At 36.0% G+C, this 17731-nt stretch overlaps 2 protein-coding genes across 5 annotated transcripts in view; one reads left to right on the forward strand and one right to left on the reverse strand.

Moving 5' to 3' along the window:
- The window catches only part of LOC126924820 (ras-related protein Rap1), a 71293-nt gene extending 65276 nt beyond the window's left edge, over window positions 1-6017 (forward strand). For all 4 annotated transcript variants that reach the window (XM_050739719.1, XM_050739720.1, XM_050739721.1 and 1 more), the window contains one exon: window positions 1596-6017. In XM_050739719.1, the coding sequence (XP_050595676.1) occupies window positions 1596-1685 (90 nt within the window). In that variant the 3' untranslated portion in view covers window positions 1686-6017. The remainder of the gene's footprint in view (window positions 1-1595) is intronic.
- On the reverse strand, window positions 1596-17476 carry LOC126924821 (fatty acyl-CoA hydrolase precursor, medium chain-like). Its single transcript, XM_050739722.1, has 4 exons — window positions 16899-17476; window positions 12736-13006; window positions 5761-5870; window positions 1596-4578 (listed from the first exon to the last, which is right to left on the reverse strand). The coding sequence occupies exons 1-4, from the start codon at window positions 17064-17066 to the stop codon at window positions 3262-3264; spliced, it is 1866 nt and encodes a 621-aa protein (XP_050595679.1). The 5' UTR covers window positions 17067-17476; the 3' UTR covers window positions 1596-3261.
- Window positions 17477-17731: the final 255 nt, after the last annotated feature.

Genomic DNA, 17731 nt, shown 5'->3' on the forward strand with positions numbered 1-17731 from the left:
TTTAAGAAGTTTCCATTTTAAGTCTTCTTCAGACTGGTAGCCCTAATTGTGATTATATAAATTAATCGATATGATCAACGCTTTAATTTATGATTTTATCGAATCTCTTCCAACAGTAGGAGAATATATTAGAATAGTAATAGCTTGTTATATTTATTAATATAACAGTCACGCGCAGATCAGAAAGAAAAATGATTTTCACAACTTGAAAAGAATAAATGAAAGAAGAAATAGCGATAAAACGGACACTGAACAAATCCCCTTGGAATATCCTTTCTCAGGCACAATGCCAAACAGATGGAATTTATTAATATAAATTATAGGAAGAAAATTGCAAACTTGCGGCAACGCGATATTGGGTCCTCAATTGTAGTTTCATCTTTAAGAAATATGATCTAATTTCATCTTTAAGAAATCACACTTTCCCTCTATGTGAAAACTCTTAAAAGTGTTCTATTGAAATTTTATTCTACTGCATCCTGTGCACTTGTTTGAAAATTATTTTATGATATGAAACGCAGATATTTAGCGATAACAATGATTATTTTTATCGACGGATATGTCTCTCCATTCGTCTCCCCTTGAAAACACTGTTGAGACAGGTTTCTAAAGATTTCACGGTGAACTGTACTTCAGTTTACTTCTGAATAACTTCTTCTCCCCTGAGAATTCATCCGTTTTACTGTGTTTGATTACTTTCGTTATTTCGTTGGTCGGGAACTGCAATTCACTTGTATAATTGAAGATACGGCCCTTTTAATTCTTTTCTGAATACAGACTGTATTATGCGTGTTGTGTGTATGGTTCTATTATCTAAAAGCGTAAAAGCGTGATCAGATGATAAGGAGAAAATGAAACTGAAGATGCAAAAGAGCGTAGACAAGGGATTAATTAAATTTTTATACATTAGTTTAAATAAATTTTTATTTACATCTATCTGTATCAACTTGGATAGAGAATTCCAGTTTTCGCCAAACTTCCACACGTAGACACGCCTGAAGTATTTTCATTTTACACTTCTGCCAGCAATATTAGGCTTATTAACTTTGGCTCAATAGGAATAAAGTTCTTTTTTCGTCGAAACAGCTAATTGTTTGTACTATCACAGCTAAAGTGGAGATAAGTTCTATCTCATTAGTAGATAGCAACTTTGCGAACTGTAAAGCAGTAATACAAATACTTTCTGTGAAATAATTGCTTTGGAGAAATCTCATTCATACATGTCCACATGCCAGTTCCTATTCTTTTCCTCTGAGACTTATGAAACCTAACTTTATCGAGTTGTTGTAAGGATTTTCTTTTCTACCTTCAAATTGCCTCCTTTCCTACAATAAATTAAATAGAAATATTTCAATTTCAATTTGTAATACTCGGTTATTCTCACTTCTATAGTTTTATCAGTTTTTAGAGCTTTTCTCCTTTTAGCAGAGTAAGCAAACAGATTTCAATCTTAACTTGTAGCATTGAATTATTCTTAAATTTAGAATTTTATTGTTGAATGTTATTGTTGGAAATGTTGAAATTCCATTCCTGTGGTGACTCAAAATCTCTCACAATGAGACTCATCGACTAACTGAATCCTATTTTTGTTGCAGATCTTCTATGACCTGGTGCGACAAATCAACAAAAAGTCACCAGAGAAGAAGATGAAGCAAAAAAAGAAATCGCTGTGCCTACTTCTGTAAGGTAGATCTAGCAGAAGCCCATACTCTCCTGCATGAAACAAATTCACAGAAAAACTAAAGGGACAAAAAATCAACCAGCAACAACCAGCAACAAATCCGGACACAACCAGCGGATGATACAGGGGTTCAGGCGATCACTGAATAGAACTAAAGCTAGTTGACAAGGAGGGGGCTGACGGAATCACAATAAACAGAAGAAAAAAGGAACAAGAAACGGTGAACATATAAGAAGGAGATGTAGAACATCAAGAAGAAGAGGAAGAAAAAATAAATGAAGGAGGTGACAATGAGAGACAGGGGCAGGAAAGAAAGTGTGGAAGATGGAGAGCGTGGAGAAGAAAGTTGAAAAGAATAAAACAGAAATAGCGGGAGAAATATAAGCAGGGAGTAAAAAATAACAAAAAAGAAACTAATAATGTTGTACATACGTTGGTCCCGGGGTGGTTCGTGTGCACGCGCAAACAAAAAGGCGCACAAAGAGTTTTTTAGTGTTAACGAGACCCCGTGACGTCGGTTATAATTATAGTAGGAGTTTTGCATTAATGAATAAACAAGAAGAAAAAGAAAGGAAGAGAGAAGACAGAAGAACACAAGTGGGGACGAATAAAAGAAATATGATTAATTAATGATAGTATATAAATATATATATATATATTTAGGAGAAAAGAATGAAAAAAAAAAGAAAAATGTTTGGATGTGCGCGTGCGCAGGCCACTGGCCCCTCCATGCATCTCTTGCCGCGCACTTCTTTTATATATATATATATATATATAAAATATAATAATTATACATAGACAGTACACATACACACAATAAAGAGAAAAAGAACACAGACAGACAGAGACACACACACGAATGATTATTATTACTATTATTATTATTATTAATTATTATCGAAGCATCAAAATATTCATAAGTTATATCAACCGTTTGTTTCTCGAACAATATATGTTTTTTCTATATCTCTCCGTATTAAAGCAAATAATAAAAAATCTCTCAGTGAATGTTAAGAAAAAGATAAAAAACGAAAACAAAGAAAATAAGCCCAGGCTCTCTGGTTCTCCTCCTCATTGCTACAACCTAGACACCTGATCTGTTTTTTCCCTTCTTTTTTTTATACGATCGTGTAAGTTTCGTATACATATATATTTAATCCGTTTAAAATTTGATTTTGTTTCGTAATAAATATTGTTCGAAGCGTACAAATCGTTAAACTGGAAAACTTTTTGCGAACATACACCACTTTGCCTTCTCAACCCTTCTTTAATGTCCTAAGCGTTTTCATTGTCCTTACGACCAAACTAAATTTATTACACCTTTACGTAAAATGCTAAACGATGCTCGTGATGCATCAGCGTTTCGCATTTAGGTCTGTTTTTATGCAGCCATTATGAAAACACAAGCCATAATGCGGCCGATCGAACGCAAAATGGAATTAATTGAACGAAGAACAGACTATATTATACGATTCATCTATCAAGAAGATAACACAAACCAGGACGCCCTAAACTCATCAACGTTTGTATAGAAGAGGCTCCATCGTACGCATGCAAAGGAAATCTAAATAATTCATCGACTACAATTCCAAGCACCAGAACATCGTGACAACAGCGAATCCACTTAGAACAACCCCATAAGAAGCTTTTCTCCATGCGGTGGAGTGACTGGTCATGTTGCAACAATTATTCATCGTCTCTTTAAGAATCATCGGATAATATTCGTTCCAGAAAGCCAATGCTTTGTAATCAATAACATTGGAATCGCTCATATCGAGGTTCCTATCGATGATTAAGATTCCAGGATCTTCTTCGGTGTACGATTCCCATTTAACAATTCCTGGATTGCCATTCTTGGCGAAATTACCCAGCATCCCCATTACTACCTCGGCCATTTTCTTGTCGGCGAAATTCCATTGAACAGGGCTGTTAGTCATTTGGGGAAGTCCCCAGAAAAATGGAAGCTCGAACATGTGAGGAACCCCGGCCCATTCAGGCACATCCTTGATGACAGACTGAGTCTTGGACCTGTAGTCAAACCTGTAAACATACGCCAGCTTTTCCTTGGACACCTTACCAGCCAACAGAGTGAGCCCAGCTGCGTATTTCTTCTCCGTTTGCAGATCCAAGTACCTGTCCCGAAGGTTACCTTGATCCTTGCTCGGCGGATGAGGCTTGTAAAAGAACAGCACCGCCTCGGCGACCATTTCTGGTTTCAGTTCGCAGGTACTGTTATCTTCCTGGACCAATGATACGAACTCGTCAGTGATCATCATCTCGAAATTTCTATAAGAAAGCTTTCCATCCAAGTCCCCCTTGTCTAGGGACTCTATATAGGCCAATGCCTGTTCATTATTGGTGTAACCGACGATTAAAGGAACGGAGTTCAAAGTGCCACTGTCTAATATGTCTTTTGGATGCATAGGTAAAAACGGTTCCGTGGAGTTATTTGTCTCGTAGTCAACGATGGGACCCCAGGTCTCGATAGAGGAAGTTAGATCGACCAAGGCGGTCACGTTTACTCGACGAAGACACTCCATCAGTGCTGACGTTGGTCGTCGATAACAACCAAACGTATCGGTGACGATGTCGACCACCGGTAATTCATTTTGAGGCGAGCCAACAGAGCTCACCGCGTCCCCGCTCATGGCGATGGCTTTGGAGAATTTACCTCTGCTCAGAGGACTCACCAGGTGTAAACCCACACTTATAGCACCGGAGCTGTGGCCGTAGATCACCACGTTGTATGGAGAACCTCCGAAATGCTGGATCTTCTTCTGGATCCAATCCAGAGACGCTATCTGGTCGAACATCCCGTAATTCCCTGGAGCCTCCGAATCCATGGTCGTGAAGAAGCCCAAGATATTGAGACGATATGCCACAGTGATCACCATGATCTGAGGAGAAGATGATCGATTAGATCAGTTAGCGTGTTAGAATTAGAGATTCTAAAGAGTTTTTTCTTTGAGAAGTTGAGAGCGAGAGGCAATATTGTTAAACGGATAGGCTAAGAGTTTTCGAAGTTACATGTTCCTTCTTAGAGGGGTTAGGATCGTTTAACTGCGAGAGATTGCAGTCTGTATTTTCTGAACCAGTGTTTTCCCGCTTTTTTCTTTTTTTTTTTTTTTTTTTTTTTTTGTTCAACTTTCTGTAGATCAGATTTTTGAAGAAAAGAAAAGGAGCTTCGAAAGAGAGAGAGAGTGAGAGTGAGAGAACGAGAGAGAGAGAGGTTAGGAATGTGTGGACGTTACGTTACGAATTAACCTATACGATTCATTCTGCTTTGAACAGTATGTTAGATAGGGAAATGTTTATAAGGTAGACTATTAATATTGTCTATATAAGATTTTCTATTATAACGTCGTTTTTACATTGCTTTGTAAGACTATAAATGAATTAGTAGTGGTTAGAAGTTCTTAACGATATAGTTAGATCACACAAGGTCCCTTGTATTACTGTATAATACATCGTTGTACGTTTCTATAACAATTTTTAAGAGTCGTTAAACGTGTTCCCCTCGATAACGAATTCCCGCGTTAAAATAACATTTTCTGTGGCCGTTGTTTCTGGATTAGCATTTACAACGTAACCTAACATATGCATCATGGATGAACCCGTTGGCCGGTGCGATTCCAAAGGTCGAATTTACCTTTGTATATCTAAAGCGCACGAAGAAACACCCTAATTTCCTTCGATTTTCTGTCGACTTTGAACATTCACTCTGATTGATTCGCAATCTGCGATTCTTTTCTACAATATGTACAGGATATAAGGTCAAAGCATCGCTTGCCAATCACAAAACGTCCTTCCAATGTAAAAATAATAAAACCTAGGCTTGTTAAAAAATAATATCTGAAAAAAATTGTAAAAAAGAACACACATACATTTAAATTTTCGTCCTATTTACAACTTAGTTTTCTATCCTCTATTGTTAGATAATTGAAACACCCTGTACATGTAATTTCATAATAATTGTTACATATGTTTATATGGTCATTTTTGAAATCCAAGTTATGTAGTGGATGAAATATTGTAATTTTGGAATTTTTAGAATCTAATATATTTGTTGAGTAACTCACTTTCTGTCTGCTGACGAAAATTGAGGCATTCCATATAGCTGGGGTGCCAGTGTTGAAATCACCACCATGAAACCACACCATCACTGGCCATCCATCGCTTGGTTTGTTCCCTATGAAAATTTAATTCCATATACATAGTATAGCATATTTACACCATGATATGATTTAATTATTTAAATGATAACGATCAACGATAATGATTCGTATTTTGAAACTTCTGTATAATTTCAAATTAAAAGAACTTAATACGTTTCCCATTCAATTCTTTTTTTATCATAGACCGTAGTTATTTTTATTATTTGCTATTTTTTAAGGAAGAATTAAAATAGGGAGTAGAGAAAGTAACAAATATTAAAAATTTGATTAATGTAATTTTTTGGCTGGAATTCGAGGAGTTACTGAGGCTGCATTCGTAAATTTCTAAGATCGCAAAGAACACGTGCGTTCTCGCAAGTATGCATCCGGTCAAACCGGTGAATCGATCGCGACAAAATTTGCATACCATCATTCTTCGCCACTGATGAGTACTGAACGCCTCGAAATAACCAAATTCTCATATAGGAAGACACTGATATTATTATTGCTATCGTCATCATCACTAACATTGTAAATTCAAAGCTTAAAAAATCTTAGTAAAAGTATAAATATTTGGAGATGCAGGAAGTTCAATGATTAGACAATAAATTGAATAATAAATTTACGTAAAATACATATGTATACGGTAATAATGTTAGGAGTATGATTGAACATATTAAAAGTCTCCTTACTGAATTAATTAATAAAGATTTGATGAATATTGAAATACCCTACATAAGGCCTAAAGAACAAATCATTGAACAAATTTATGTCTTATAGACAATTTTGTTCTTCTAATTGAGAATTATGATAAATTTCCTAAATCAATATACCTTAGACTCTAAACGAACGATCCAGAAATTCCAGAAGAGCTCTTGTATTATTTAAAACCAATATCCATAATGTATTCAATAATTATAAAATTAAATTATATTAAGTTGCTTAAATTAATAAGGTATATAAAAATATTAACTATAATATCTATAAAAATAAATTATAATAGATTTCCTATATCAATATATTCCATATCAAAGGATTATCTGCCTATATATCGATAACTTGCAAATATCCAGGGGAAATAGCCACAATTCACGAATAACTACGAAGTCCATTTAAACGTTATTCAGCGGAAAAGTTAGAAAAACTTCCATGAAAAGGTTGGATAAAAAGCACGAAGACCATCTGGTCGGGGTTACCGTTTGAATAATTAATTTCGGTGATTTCTTTCAAGGGGCTATGTAACGTGTAGCGTGTGGCCGGTTTTTGAAGCGTGCCAAGGTCGAGGAAAATTCAGGCCATTGCTCGGCAGGATGCTTTAGATGGCGCGATAAGCGTCAGCAGACGATAGAAGCATATAGGTTCGGTAACCGGAAGTTCGGCCTGGTCTTCGTTATCGGTACCTTCTGTCATGGCGTCTGAACCATCCAAAAATAACCATTCACGGGGATACGGAACTGCCACAACGATTCATTAAACGACTATCGTGATTGCACACGGCACGAATCTTTTCCAAGTTCGTATGTGGTTGAGTTAAGTTGAGTATGTGGTTAAGTTCAAATAGAAGAATTGATTTCTGGTTTTTGACGCGTTTGAAACAGATCAGGATAAGAGGGATGCTTCGTAAAGCTGCATCTGGAACCAGTTTAGTTGACCATTAAATTTTCACGTGTGAAATGTTAGAGATGAGGTGAGTATAATAAAGTTTGAAGATATTAAAAACACTTGTGTACTTTCATTAAGTTTGGGATATTTTATAAATCTACATCTGAAACTAGTTTGTTTACTAGAGGTTAGGTGCACTAATAAGAGGAATAGTAAGATTTGAAGAGACTGTATTGTAAAACATTTACATACATTAAGTTTGGATTTGATTAAAAATATATTAGTTGATCTAGGCAAATTTGTTCATTAAACTTTGATGTACTAAATGTTAGAGATTATGTGAAGTAATAAAAAATGTAGCAAGGTTTAAGGATATGATATTACAAATATTTTTATAAGTACATCAAATTTGAGTTTCAAAGTGTATTTGTCAGTGAGACAGATTTAAGTAACCATGTTAAAAGGTTAAGCATGAAGGGTGACAAATGGGGTGAAAGAAGAAATAAAATATATGATCAAATTAGAGGTATTGAACTATGAACTGTCTTTATTGAATAAAAAAATGCAATTTAAGAAATGAAAATGTTCAATTTATTGAATTACAACTATATAGTTGTCTTTAAGCTTAAAGAGAACCTAGGAGATTCAATAAGTTCATTATATAAGTCAGGTTTAAAAATAAGGCAAGTTATGTCATGGATACTTATTACAAACCTTTTTATCTATGAAGTTTAATCATATACTAGGGACCTTCAAGATCTATCTAATCATATATAAAACTAAACCTACCCTTAATATAATGTTTCATCTAAAAAGTTCGTTAAAAGGTCTCAGTAGAGAGGAACTAATAAATAAAATTTAATCAAGGTTATACTTAAAAAGTTGGCTATAGTTCTTTAATGTATAAAAAGCTTTACTTTCCTAAGATACCCGAGACAAACTTTCTTCAACGAACTGCTTAAAAATCTTAATAAAAATCAAGCAAAGAATGACAATTGGGGAGATTTGGGGATGGCGGTGGGGCAAGAGGTAGCCAGAACGGAGGTGGTTTCGTGACCGGCCTCAACAGTATCTTAACATCTCGACTAACCCTAAAAGATCGCGTGCCACGACGTGCACCAGTTACTGTTACTCTTGCTCCTTGCTGTTTCTATATCGACCGGGGTTGACTTTGCGGGATCGACACGATTTCCCGATTCGCCGGCTGTCCCCTATCCTATTTTTTCTCTTTTCGAGTCGACCACCGTGACACGCGTACCTTGCACGCGTTCATTTCTTTTCAAACTTTCTACAAGGTGATTCGGAACTTTTACGATATCCCTGCAATTTCCGGTCTATATGATAGTCGAAGTAGATGTTATATTTCAATAGAGATTATTTCTTCGCGGGTTTTTATGCAAATTGATACGTTTATAAACCTAATAAAACAAATGGAATCTAAAAGGGAGATCTATTTCGTCCTACTTTAGATGTTTTCTATATTTCTGCATACTATGTGTATTTTGCGCAGTTTTAAATTTTCTATAAATGCACGAAAATCTAAATATATTATTACTTTTTGTGTATAAAATATTCGAAAAGAAATAAACGTTCTATTCCATTTCTTGAAATTAAGGATGAAGAGTTGTATCATTCCGTTGCTTAAAACCATTTTTATCCATGTGGACTCAATTTATTTTTGGTTAGGAGATACAGTCGTTTTAGGTTACAATCACGTGGTTCCATAATGTTTGCTTGAAACGATCGCCATATTGAATTCTACAATCACCTCTGAATTTACAAGTTAATTTTTTAGCTTGATTATATACTATGCGATTGTAGATTTTAGTATTTTGTAAAAGCTCCCAGAAGAACGAAATATTTTAGGAAATTTTAAGAACTTAATAAGCAAATATTCATTGAAATTATTCGACTCGCCCTATATAATATCATGTAACCCGGAACTGACTCTAAGACAGATCTTCAGATAGATGGCAATTTCTACTGTTGCAAGAAAACGGTTGTGAATTTCATTCTATTAATCCGAATTTACCTTTGCCATGAATTTTCCACGTTTTTCACAATAATTCACACTGCTATAAACCTGAAATTGTTTTCTAACATTATCTTTGCCCATCTCAGAATTTTCAAAGTAATCAGCCCTAGAGATCTAGACAGGATTTAATACGTTTCTAACCTCTCCATCTCGTCCATACAAAGAATGAAATATTTTGCAAATTGGCAATAATTGCTATCATAAACCTGTCCTGTATGATTGATCGGTTTCATTTATCGTTTCACATACGTGTTTCCCTTCCATTAACTATCTCGCATACCAATCTCCGAATTCTTGTTTCCTCCACTACGTTATATAATTTTGTCCTTATTTTCTCTCTATTGTGACTATTTTCATTTTTTTTCTTTTTTTTTTTTTTTTTAGTGCTTCATGAAAATTTCATGGCGCAACTATATAAGCTAGAAAGAAGCCACAGGCAACGTCCTCGACCTATATCGAACATTTATAAAATTGGCGACATGGTAATCAATCTCATGACTAGAGGTTTATCAAGGGTTTTCCTCAACTAAAATTATAGCGTTCACGTTTTCCATCCTAATAGCCGCTTGTTCTACTAGTGTATTAGGCTAATCTCGATAATCGTTGCGCAAGAAGTGTGCAATTTGTCATCTAGACTGTAATCTATACCAAGTAAGTGCTATCATTGAAATCAGAAACATAACCTCCATCTGTATCGCGTTTAATCCTCTATATTAATTTGTTGAAATCTTAAGTCTTGGAAAAGAAATTACACAAGTTTTTCAACCGGTTAAACGGAGAAGTCTGGCAATTACGCGATTTAGCGACTTTTCCCAATTTTCAGTATTCTGGATTCCAATCTCTTTTTACGGAACGAGAAAATATTTAAAGAATTTCATTTCTTTTCACTCTAGTCCGCTTATCGTTCAAAATTTATCAAAAGGGTTAAATTAGATTTTCATTAGGTTTAAGGTTAGTTCGGTGTGCTTCTTTTCAGGGTTACATTGGGCTTAGGTCTGGTAACCTTTTTAACGATGAAAGTAATTTAACCTTCTTGACTTATTTCTAATTTTTATTTATAATTGATTAATTTTCTATCTTACGTGACAAAGATGACTGACAATTTTTGCATTATTTACATTTTTACATTATTTTCTTTTAATTTTTTTATAATTAGTAACCTAAATAAAATTATTGCAGTCGTTAATAATCCAATTGTAAGATCGGTTAAGGGTTAACTAGTTTAAAGGAAAAATCTCGTCTATGCGTATTGGCATAGCGTCTCTTGATCGACGCTAAAAGGAGAGGTTAGGTTATGGGATAAACCTTGGCAAATCTTTTCTTCCTTTCGCGATTTACGAGCGCTATGATGCACGAGACATCCGAAATTAGCTGAAAATGATGCTCGTAATGCCGCTATTATCTTAGTCCTTAACCGACATCCTGAAACTACCAAATTTACGTACCATTGACACGCAGCTGCCCGCATTTATTGTCAATCGAGAAATTGCTCGATAAGTCAGGGCCTATGTTCTACGTAAAAATATATAGGCTGTTTTACATAAAATACATAAGCAAAAATTGCAGCAATTATTCGATCAATATATTGTGAATTATGAGTAGACACGTATATATTTTCTGAACGAGTAGTAGACCTATATTGGTGAATAGATAGAGTTAGGAATGGGGGTAATGGTGACCTTGAATATTGACAAGCTGATTTTCAGCAGGCCATACATGGACTGTAAAACATTTATAAGGATTCCACACGAAGTTTTCGGTATCTTCGCTCAGTTTTCTTTAATTAAAATCTTTTGGTCTTTGGAACTTGGAAAATCTTCCTGGCAAATCGTAAACTGATTTCTTGAATTTTTTGTAAATTAAATAGAAATTAGATATTAGATTTTTTAGTCTCCAAATAACGTTCTACGGTTTTCGTAATTTGTGAACAAAAATTTCTTCAGCTTCGACTTACTAATGAAGAAATTACTCTTTACAGAGAGTCTATACACTATAGTATACACGGTGGAGGAAAATTAAGTCGTCAAAGTGTAACTCCGCAATCGAAGCATTTTGTGAAAAACATCGCAGAAAGCTATTTGCCAATTAGCATCTAACTTCAAAGCTCGAACGAGTAGGTAGTTTACACGAGTCCTAATTTCCTTACTGTACAACTGAAACTGTAGAACGGCTCTTTAAAGGAAACTATCGGTGTGCATACAGCGTTATTAATCGTTCACGCGTTGCTTAGAGAAAAAACAAAACGAGGAAAAAGAAGTTATACCTCGTCGATACACGACGACGTTCTAATCGTGGGTTTTTTTCATGACGAGATAACCATCGAGTCACAGCACTTCGTTACACGATATGTCGTCAAAGACGAAGAAACGAGCCACTGATCATCGTCAGTGGCGTGTTGGCAAAAAAGTTCAACTTTTGTTCAAACGAGAGGAAACGATTCACGTGTCGAGTATCGAAAGTTTCATCGAATGCGCTGTTATCAGTTCCATCTGGAATTACGATTACGCTATTTGTGTTTAGTAACGGGATCTCAGATATTTCGAATCTGCGTCGCTTTTGAACAGTTTTTGCTTTTTTCTCCAGAGAAACAGAAATATCGTAATTAAAAATGTCATTGCTGGATATAATTCGTTACAGTTTCGACATGACGAATAAAATATTCATTCATCGAGTCGTTGCTACTTTCGGAATCCCGACACGCCCCAAAGTTTTGAGCGGACACGTATGTATGACAAAAAATTTGGAGCTTAAAACCCTCGATGGATCTTGAGAGAGTCTCGTACGAGTGTTTTTAAATTTAGACGTTTTCCCATTTTAATTCGTTTTTGTCTCGCTTTCTAATTTTAACTTTCCATGTCCTTGGAAGAAAAGGAACCGGAAAGCAGGAAAAAGATACCTTCCAAATTTACGTTCGATTTATTTCTATATCTTTCTCTCTAACATCTTTAAAATTGTCTTCGCATGTTTTAATTCATTCTTATGCTGCCTTTTTGTCAATTTTCCTACCATTAAAAAATGTAATTACAAAGCGCAGAAAAACGCGTCTTCCACGTTTCATATGTTTTTATATATCTGTCCTCTCTCGTATTAACTTTCCTCCAGCTTTAAAGCAATTAATTACGAACTGCAGACAGATCTGTTTCCCACGTTTCGTTTCGTTTTCTAGCTATTCGTCTCGTATTCATTTTTCTCGAGAAGATAAAAAAAAAGGATAAATGAAAAGCAAATCGTCGCATTACCGATCCGATCATAATTTTACTTACCGTCTGGGGAAAAGATGTTCAAGTACAGACAATCCTCGCTAACTCCAGGATCGGGTTGCTCAACCGGTAGCAATCTTTTGTAGTATTGTTCGTGAAGTTTCGGCTTGTCGGTCATTTGTTGACAGGACGGTGCAAATTTTGTTGCGTTTCGCACACCGCTCCACGATGGTAGGGGGTCGGTAACAGGCGCAGCAAAACGTAATTTTCCCAGCGGTGGCTGGGCATAAGGAATTCCCAGATATTCTATCACCTTTATCGAATTTACAGTTACCTGTAAAGTAGAAGAAAGACGATCGTCCTGTAATTGTTTGCTCACAGATAAAAATGGATACTGGAAAGGTCTGAAGAATTATCTGGCTCATTATTACTTTATGTTTGCAGGTTAAATATTGGAAACTCTGCAAAGTAAATTTGCAAGGCTAGAAAGAGCATGGAGACCAGGGAAATGAAAACGAAATTATGAAAATTGAAAACTTAAGATACTACTGTGTCTAGTTGCTGGAGCTGGAATGGTGAAATTTGTCGATGAAGATCAAAAGAAGATTAAAAGAAAGGTGGAAAGAACGGAAAAATGTGGACAGCAGGAAAATTAGAAAAATTATGGTATCATAGCGTTTAACGCCTCTGTCTTAAATTTCACCTTGTTACGCATATTAGAAAATTTAATACAAAATTTAGTCGCAACGTAGAAATTGAAAAAATAAAGAAAGAAAGAGGAATAGAAAGATACGAGAATTGGAAACTGGACAAATTAAAATATACCGCTACGTAGAATCCTAAGATTCGATCGATATTTTCTGACAAAAGGAATATTCCAGATATTACGCTCTCAATGTCGAATAATTTTTTCGTAAATGTGGACGGAATTTTGCGTTATTCACTGACATTACGATTTCTGAGAAAAACGTCTAATCGACGGCGTCATTTCTCGATGAAACACGAATTTACGTGTGACAAATTACTCTTGCACGTACAGCCAGGCATAATAATCAAAAATTGGCTGGGCCAGAATCAAAGTTTCGAAACTCATGAACTTAACATTAGGTTCCAGTACAACGTAACGATGGTACATTTTTTTTTTTCTTTTTTCATGGACAATTAAAGTTACATTACTCATAGTTCACCTAACTTCTCGTGATTTTCATCTAACTACGCTGCCACATTTTATCGCGTGAAGAAAAATGGCAGGCAACGGAACTTTTTAAAGAGAATCCTTTCCTCGCTTTAATCTCGATGTTTCGCTCGTAAAAATACCAACGTAATTCCACTTACTATGCCGTAGCTTCTCCTATTATAACTTTTTCTACGCTAAATTCTTTCCTTTGCATATAGAAATTGTTTTACCTTTCGAATTAATAAATGGCGAGTTTAGAAATTGAAATTGAATGTTGTCAGAATGTCGGGCATAATCAAAGATAAATGAAGGATATTCGAAACGCGATACTTGTTACGATACTCGATGGATAAAACAATTTTCCACGTTTTTTAGTCAAAATTCATAAAAATGTAAGCTCGCGTAAATATCCGCGGTCTAATAATAATTTTTACATTTAGTTCGATCGAATGCAACGAGCAATTTCGCCCGATCTTTCGCCATTGTGAATTTGATGATAAATTTCGCTTTTAGATTAACAAAGAAAAACGTGGCACACTAATTGGAATATCCGATCACCGGAAACAACTCCCAGTTTCCAAGAAGGACATGGAAAAACATGATTATGCATGAGAGCCAAGTACGTGCGGTAAGTTCTTTGAACTTTTTGTTAAAATTCCGTGGTTGCAAGAATTTCGCGAGAACGAAGAGAAAAAGGGAAAAAATGCTAGCCGTATAGTATTAAAATTCATAAATGTTGGCCCAGTTTATACATTCATCGTGCATATTATCTGCATATACTTAACTATGACAATTGAAAGTTACAGTGCTTGCATGTTATTGTTCGTCACACGTTTAAAATGTCAAATATTTATTCAGAGGCAGTTTTGAGGTTAGGTTCAACGTTTACATACGGGACAGTGATATATTCGTTTCTGCCACTGCACTTCCTCCAGCTTATGCAAAGAACGATGTTACTAGAGAAAAATGTAACGATAGTACGAGGACAAGCAAACGAGGGTCATCCGAACGTGTAGTCAGATAACGTTGTACCACTCTGCCATTCTGTAATTTTATGTAATAACAGAAGTACGAACACAGAGTGAAGATCTCGTTTAAAGTTGCCTCTAAAGATCTTGATCATTTGCCAAGTACTCGTAGGCGAAAAAAAGAGTTAAATTTACTATCTTTTTAGGCCTAATTTTTCTAGGATTCCAGGATTGCATATCTTCTTTTATCAATTCTACATTTTCTTCAATTCTACGTGTATAATTTTACATGTATTCTACACTTATCTATATGTACAATTCCGTGTCGCTGTTTGGTAAAATTATAAAATGAAAGAGAAAGCGAAAGGAAGATGAGAAATCAAAATAGCGTTAAAATTAATAACGGCAAAGACAAGTGAATTTCAATTAGGACATTTTCAATACTTGAAAATACCAGCAACGACGTAACTTACTTGTAATGAAACTGAGACTAAAAAGCGAAAAGATAGGAGATGTGTAAATAAAAGAATTATTTTGTTCGAACGACGAGTTGAGAAATTCGAGCGCGAAAGGGCCAGAGGGGCGACAAATCGCCTCTATGCGATCTAACAGGTTAAACTTCCGCATCGCAAAGAGCGAATGCCCGAAAACAGCCTCACAATAAAACTTTCCGTTTGATTGCCTAGCAACCTGCGAAACACGTCGACTCGATTCGTTCGCATTATATATATTTTTCCTCTAAATTCTGTGTCTATGTGTAGAACTAAGTTAAAAAACGACGATAAAAATGTTGAATTTTCTCTTACAATTAATTTAATGCTACCACTTTATACGTTGATACCGAGAAGATTTTGAACAAAATGGCCCAAGGTATTTTTAAAGCGTACAACTTGCCGCAACAATTTGATACATTTATAATGTATCAAATATGTTGTAATAATAAATTGTAATAATAAAATTTCATCAAACATACTTCTTTATTATATATTATATATATTTGTCTTCTTTATTCTATTGGATAAACGACACATTCTAGACACACTTTGGCTACCATTTTACAAAATTGATCAACTCACCTGCTTGTCTTTACCTTCTCCATTTTCTTAGATCAAAAATCCTGAGACGTACAATGGCTCACGAAAATATTCGAATATTCCTAGAAACTTCTTAGGTATATATTATACGAAGCATTTTGTATATATATATAGCTATGTTTTGTATATATAATAGTATATATATATCTATAGCTACGAGCGACGACTATTGTGATTATATCGGTGAAACTTGAGACGGATCTGAAAACGTATCTGGAAGTCACGAGACGCCCATTGCAAACATACACCTCGCAAAGGTCGCCAAAGGATCTGAACGGTCAATTATTCGCTATACTAATAGCCGTGATATTTAGCGAGCCCACTCGTGCCTCTAATTGCGTGCTTAAGACGAGGTATTATCTCGTACCAATGTTTCATTAAACGTATCTTTCCAGTAAATAACTTGCTGTAACTTGTCTGAGTAAGAGACATTTTAAGAAACGCTTTCGATCCGAAATTTCCAACTTTAAAAATGTCCCGCTAACGCGCGTAATAAGCCTTAAAATCGCCCCTTAAAATGTCGTAACGCTCGTCGAAATTGTCCATGATTAACGTTCGAATTATTGGGTTGGCAACTAAGTGATTGCGGACTTTGTCATTAGGTGGTATTGACAAAAGCCGCAATCACTTAGTTACCAATCCAATACCTTGAAGAGCCGGTGTACGGTAACGCTGCTAACGAGTACGTTAAATTATCTGTATGAGCGTACATCGATGGCCAGAAGAAAGTTGAAAGAGCGATAAAACGAGGCTGAAACGCTGTAATTTCGCAAAGGTTGAATTACGATTGACAAGAAAATTTCAAACGCGCAACATGATCCTATGCCTGGGAACAGACGAGTGTTTGGTATACGCGAAAAATGTCTGCGCGGATTTTTTCATTTTTCATGCCAGAAATATACGATTAACGTAAGAAACAAGTATCAACTTTAAACTTTCTTTCGACCATCGCTACTATGTCTAAATGAAGATAAAATCGTGTCGCACCTCCTTGCCAGCCACCGATCCTTGGCCTGAGATCCTGACGATTGGCTGCTCTCGACCTAGACCCTGTCTAACCGGGATCCTCTGAGCCACGATTTGGGAATTGGCTACCGGTAGGACGGCGAAGAGTCGCGGCAACAACGCGAAAAGCAACCACGCGGAACACTTCATTCTGCAGACTGATTTGCCACGGAAAGAATCAGTGGCTCGACTCTGGGGCCTCGGTTCAACCCTCGCGTGACTTCAATCGGCCACCCTCGACCAGTTTCTCCTCCTAAGGCTGTTTCGAGACCTGCGCGCTTTCACCTGCGGCTTTCTTGCGTCGTTCAAAGTCTCCTGGTAGCCATGGTGTGCGACCTTTATGGTCAACGTGTTTGGTGTTTCACGTTCGAGTCGCTGAAGGACAACGTCGCTTCGATTTTGCTTATAGCAATTTTTCTCTATCTCTCGTCTCTGTTGTCTGTTGCTGGATGTCGTATCTCTATGTAGCGGACATGCGACGACCACTTAACGGCGTCAAAATTTCCAGATAGAATTGCTGTTTTAATTCTACGAAATATCGCTTAGCATTCATTGTATAATTGAACGATTTACGAGGTTTATTATTCTATGCAGGGACAGGTTTTCACGATTGGGGGCAAAATGTAATAAAGTCTGTGTAACGATAAACGCAGACATCTGACGAGTAACAGCAGTAAACTGACTGCCACCGCTCTCATTCTCCGTCGTCTATATTTTTCTATTTCTATTTTCGTCCAGTTTCTGGAGGTTTATGTTCGGAGAAAATCGAGAAGGAAAAGGGAACCTGCTTCTGTCGGTTTGTCCTTAGCACCGTG

This window comes from Bombus affinis, chromosome 15 (assembly GCF_024516045.1).
Source record: "Bombus affinis isolate iyBomAffi1 chromosome 15, iyBomAffi1.2, whole genome shotgun sequence".
Classification (NCBI taxonomy): Eukaryota; Metazoa; Arthropoda; class Insecta; order Hymenoptera; family Apidae; genus Bombus; species Bombus affinis.

What these genes read in the sequence shown, in the direction of transcription:
- LOC126924821 (XM_050739722.1), bottom strand. Translation starts at nt 17,066, where the DNA reads ATGAAGTGTTCCGCGTGGTTGCTTTTCGCGTTGTTGCCGCGACTCTTC. An exon ending in GAACATCTTTTCCCCAGACG is followed by an intron (nt 5,871 to 12,735) that starts GTAAGTAAAATT and finishes AAATTTTCATAG; the next exon opens with GGAACAAACCAAGCGATGGA. An exon ending in TTTTCGTCAGCAGACAGAAA is followed by an intron (nt 4,579 to 5,760) that starts GTGAGTTACTCA and finishes TCTTCTCCTCAG; the next exon opens with ATCATGGTGATCACTGTGGC.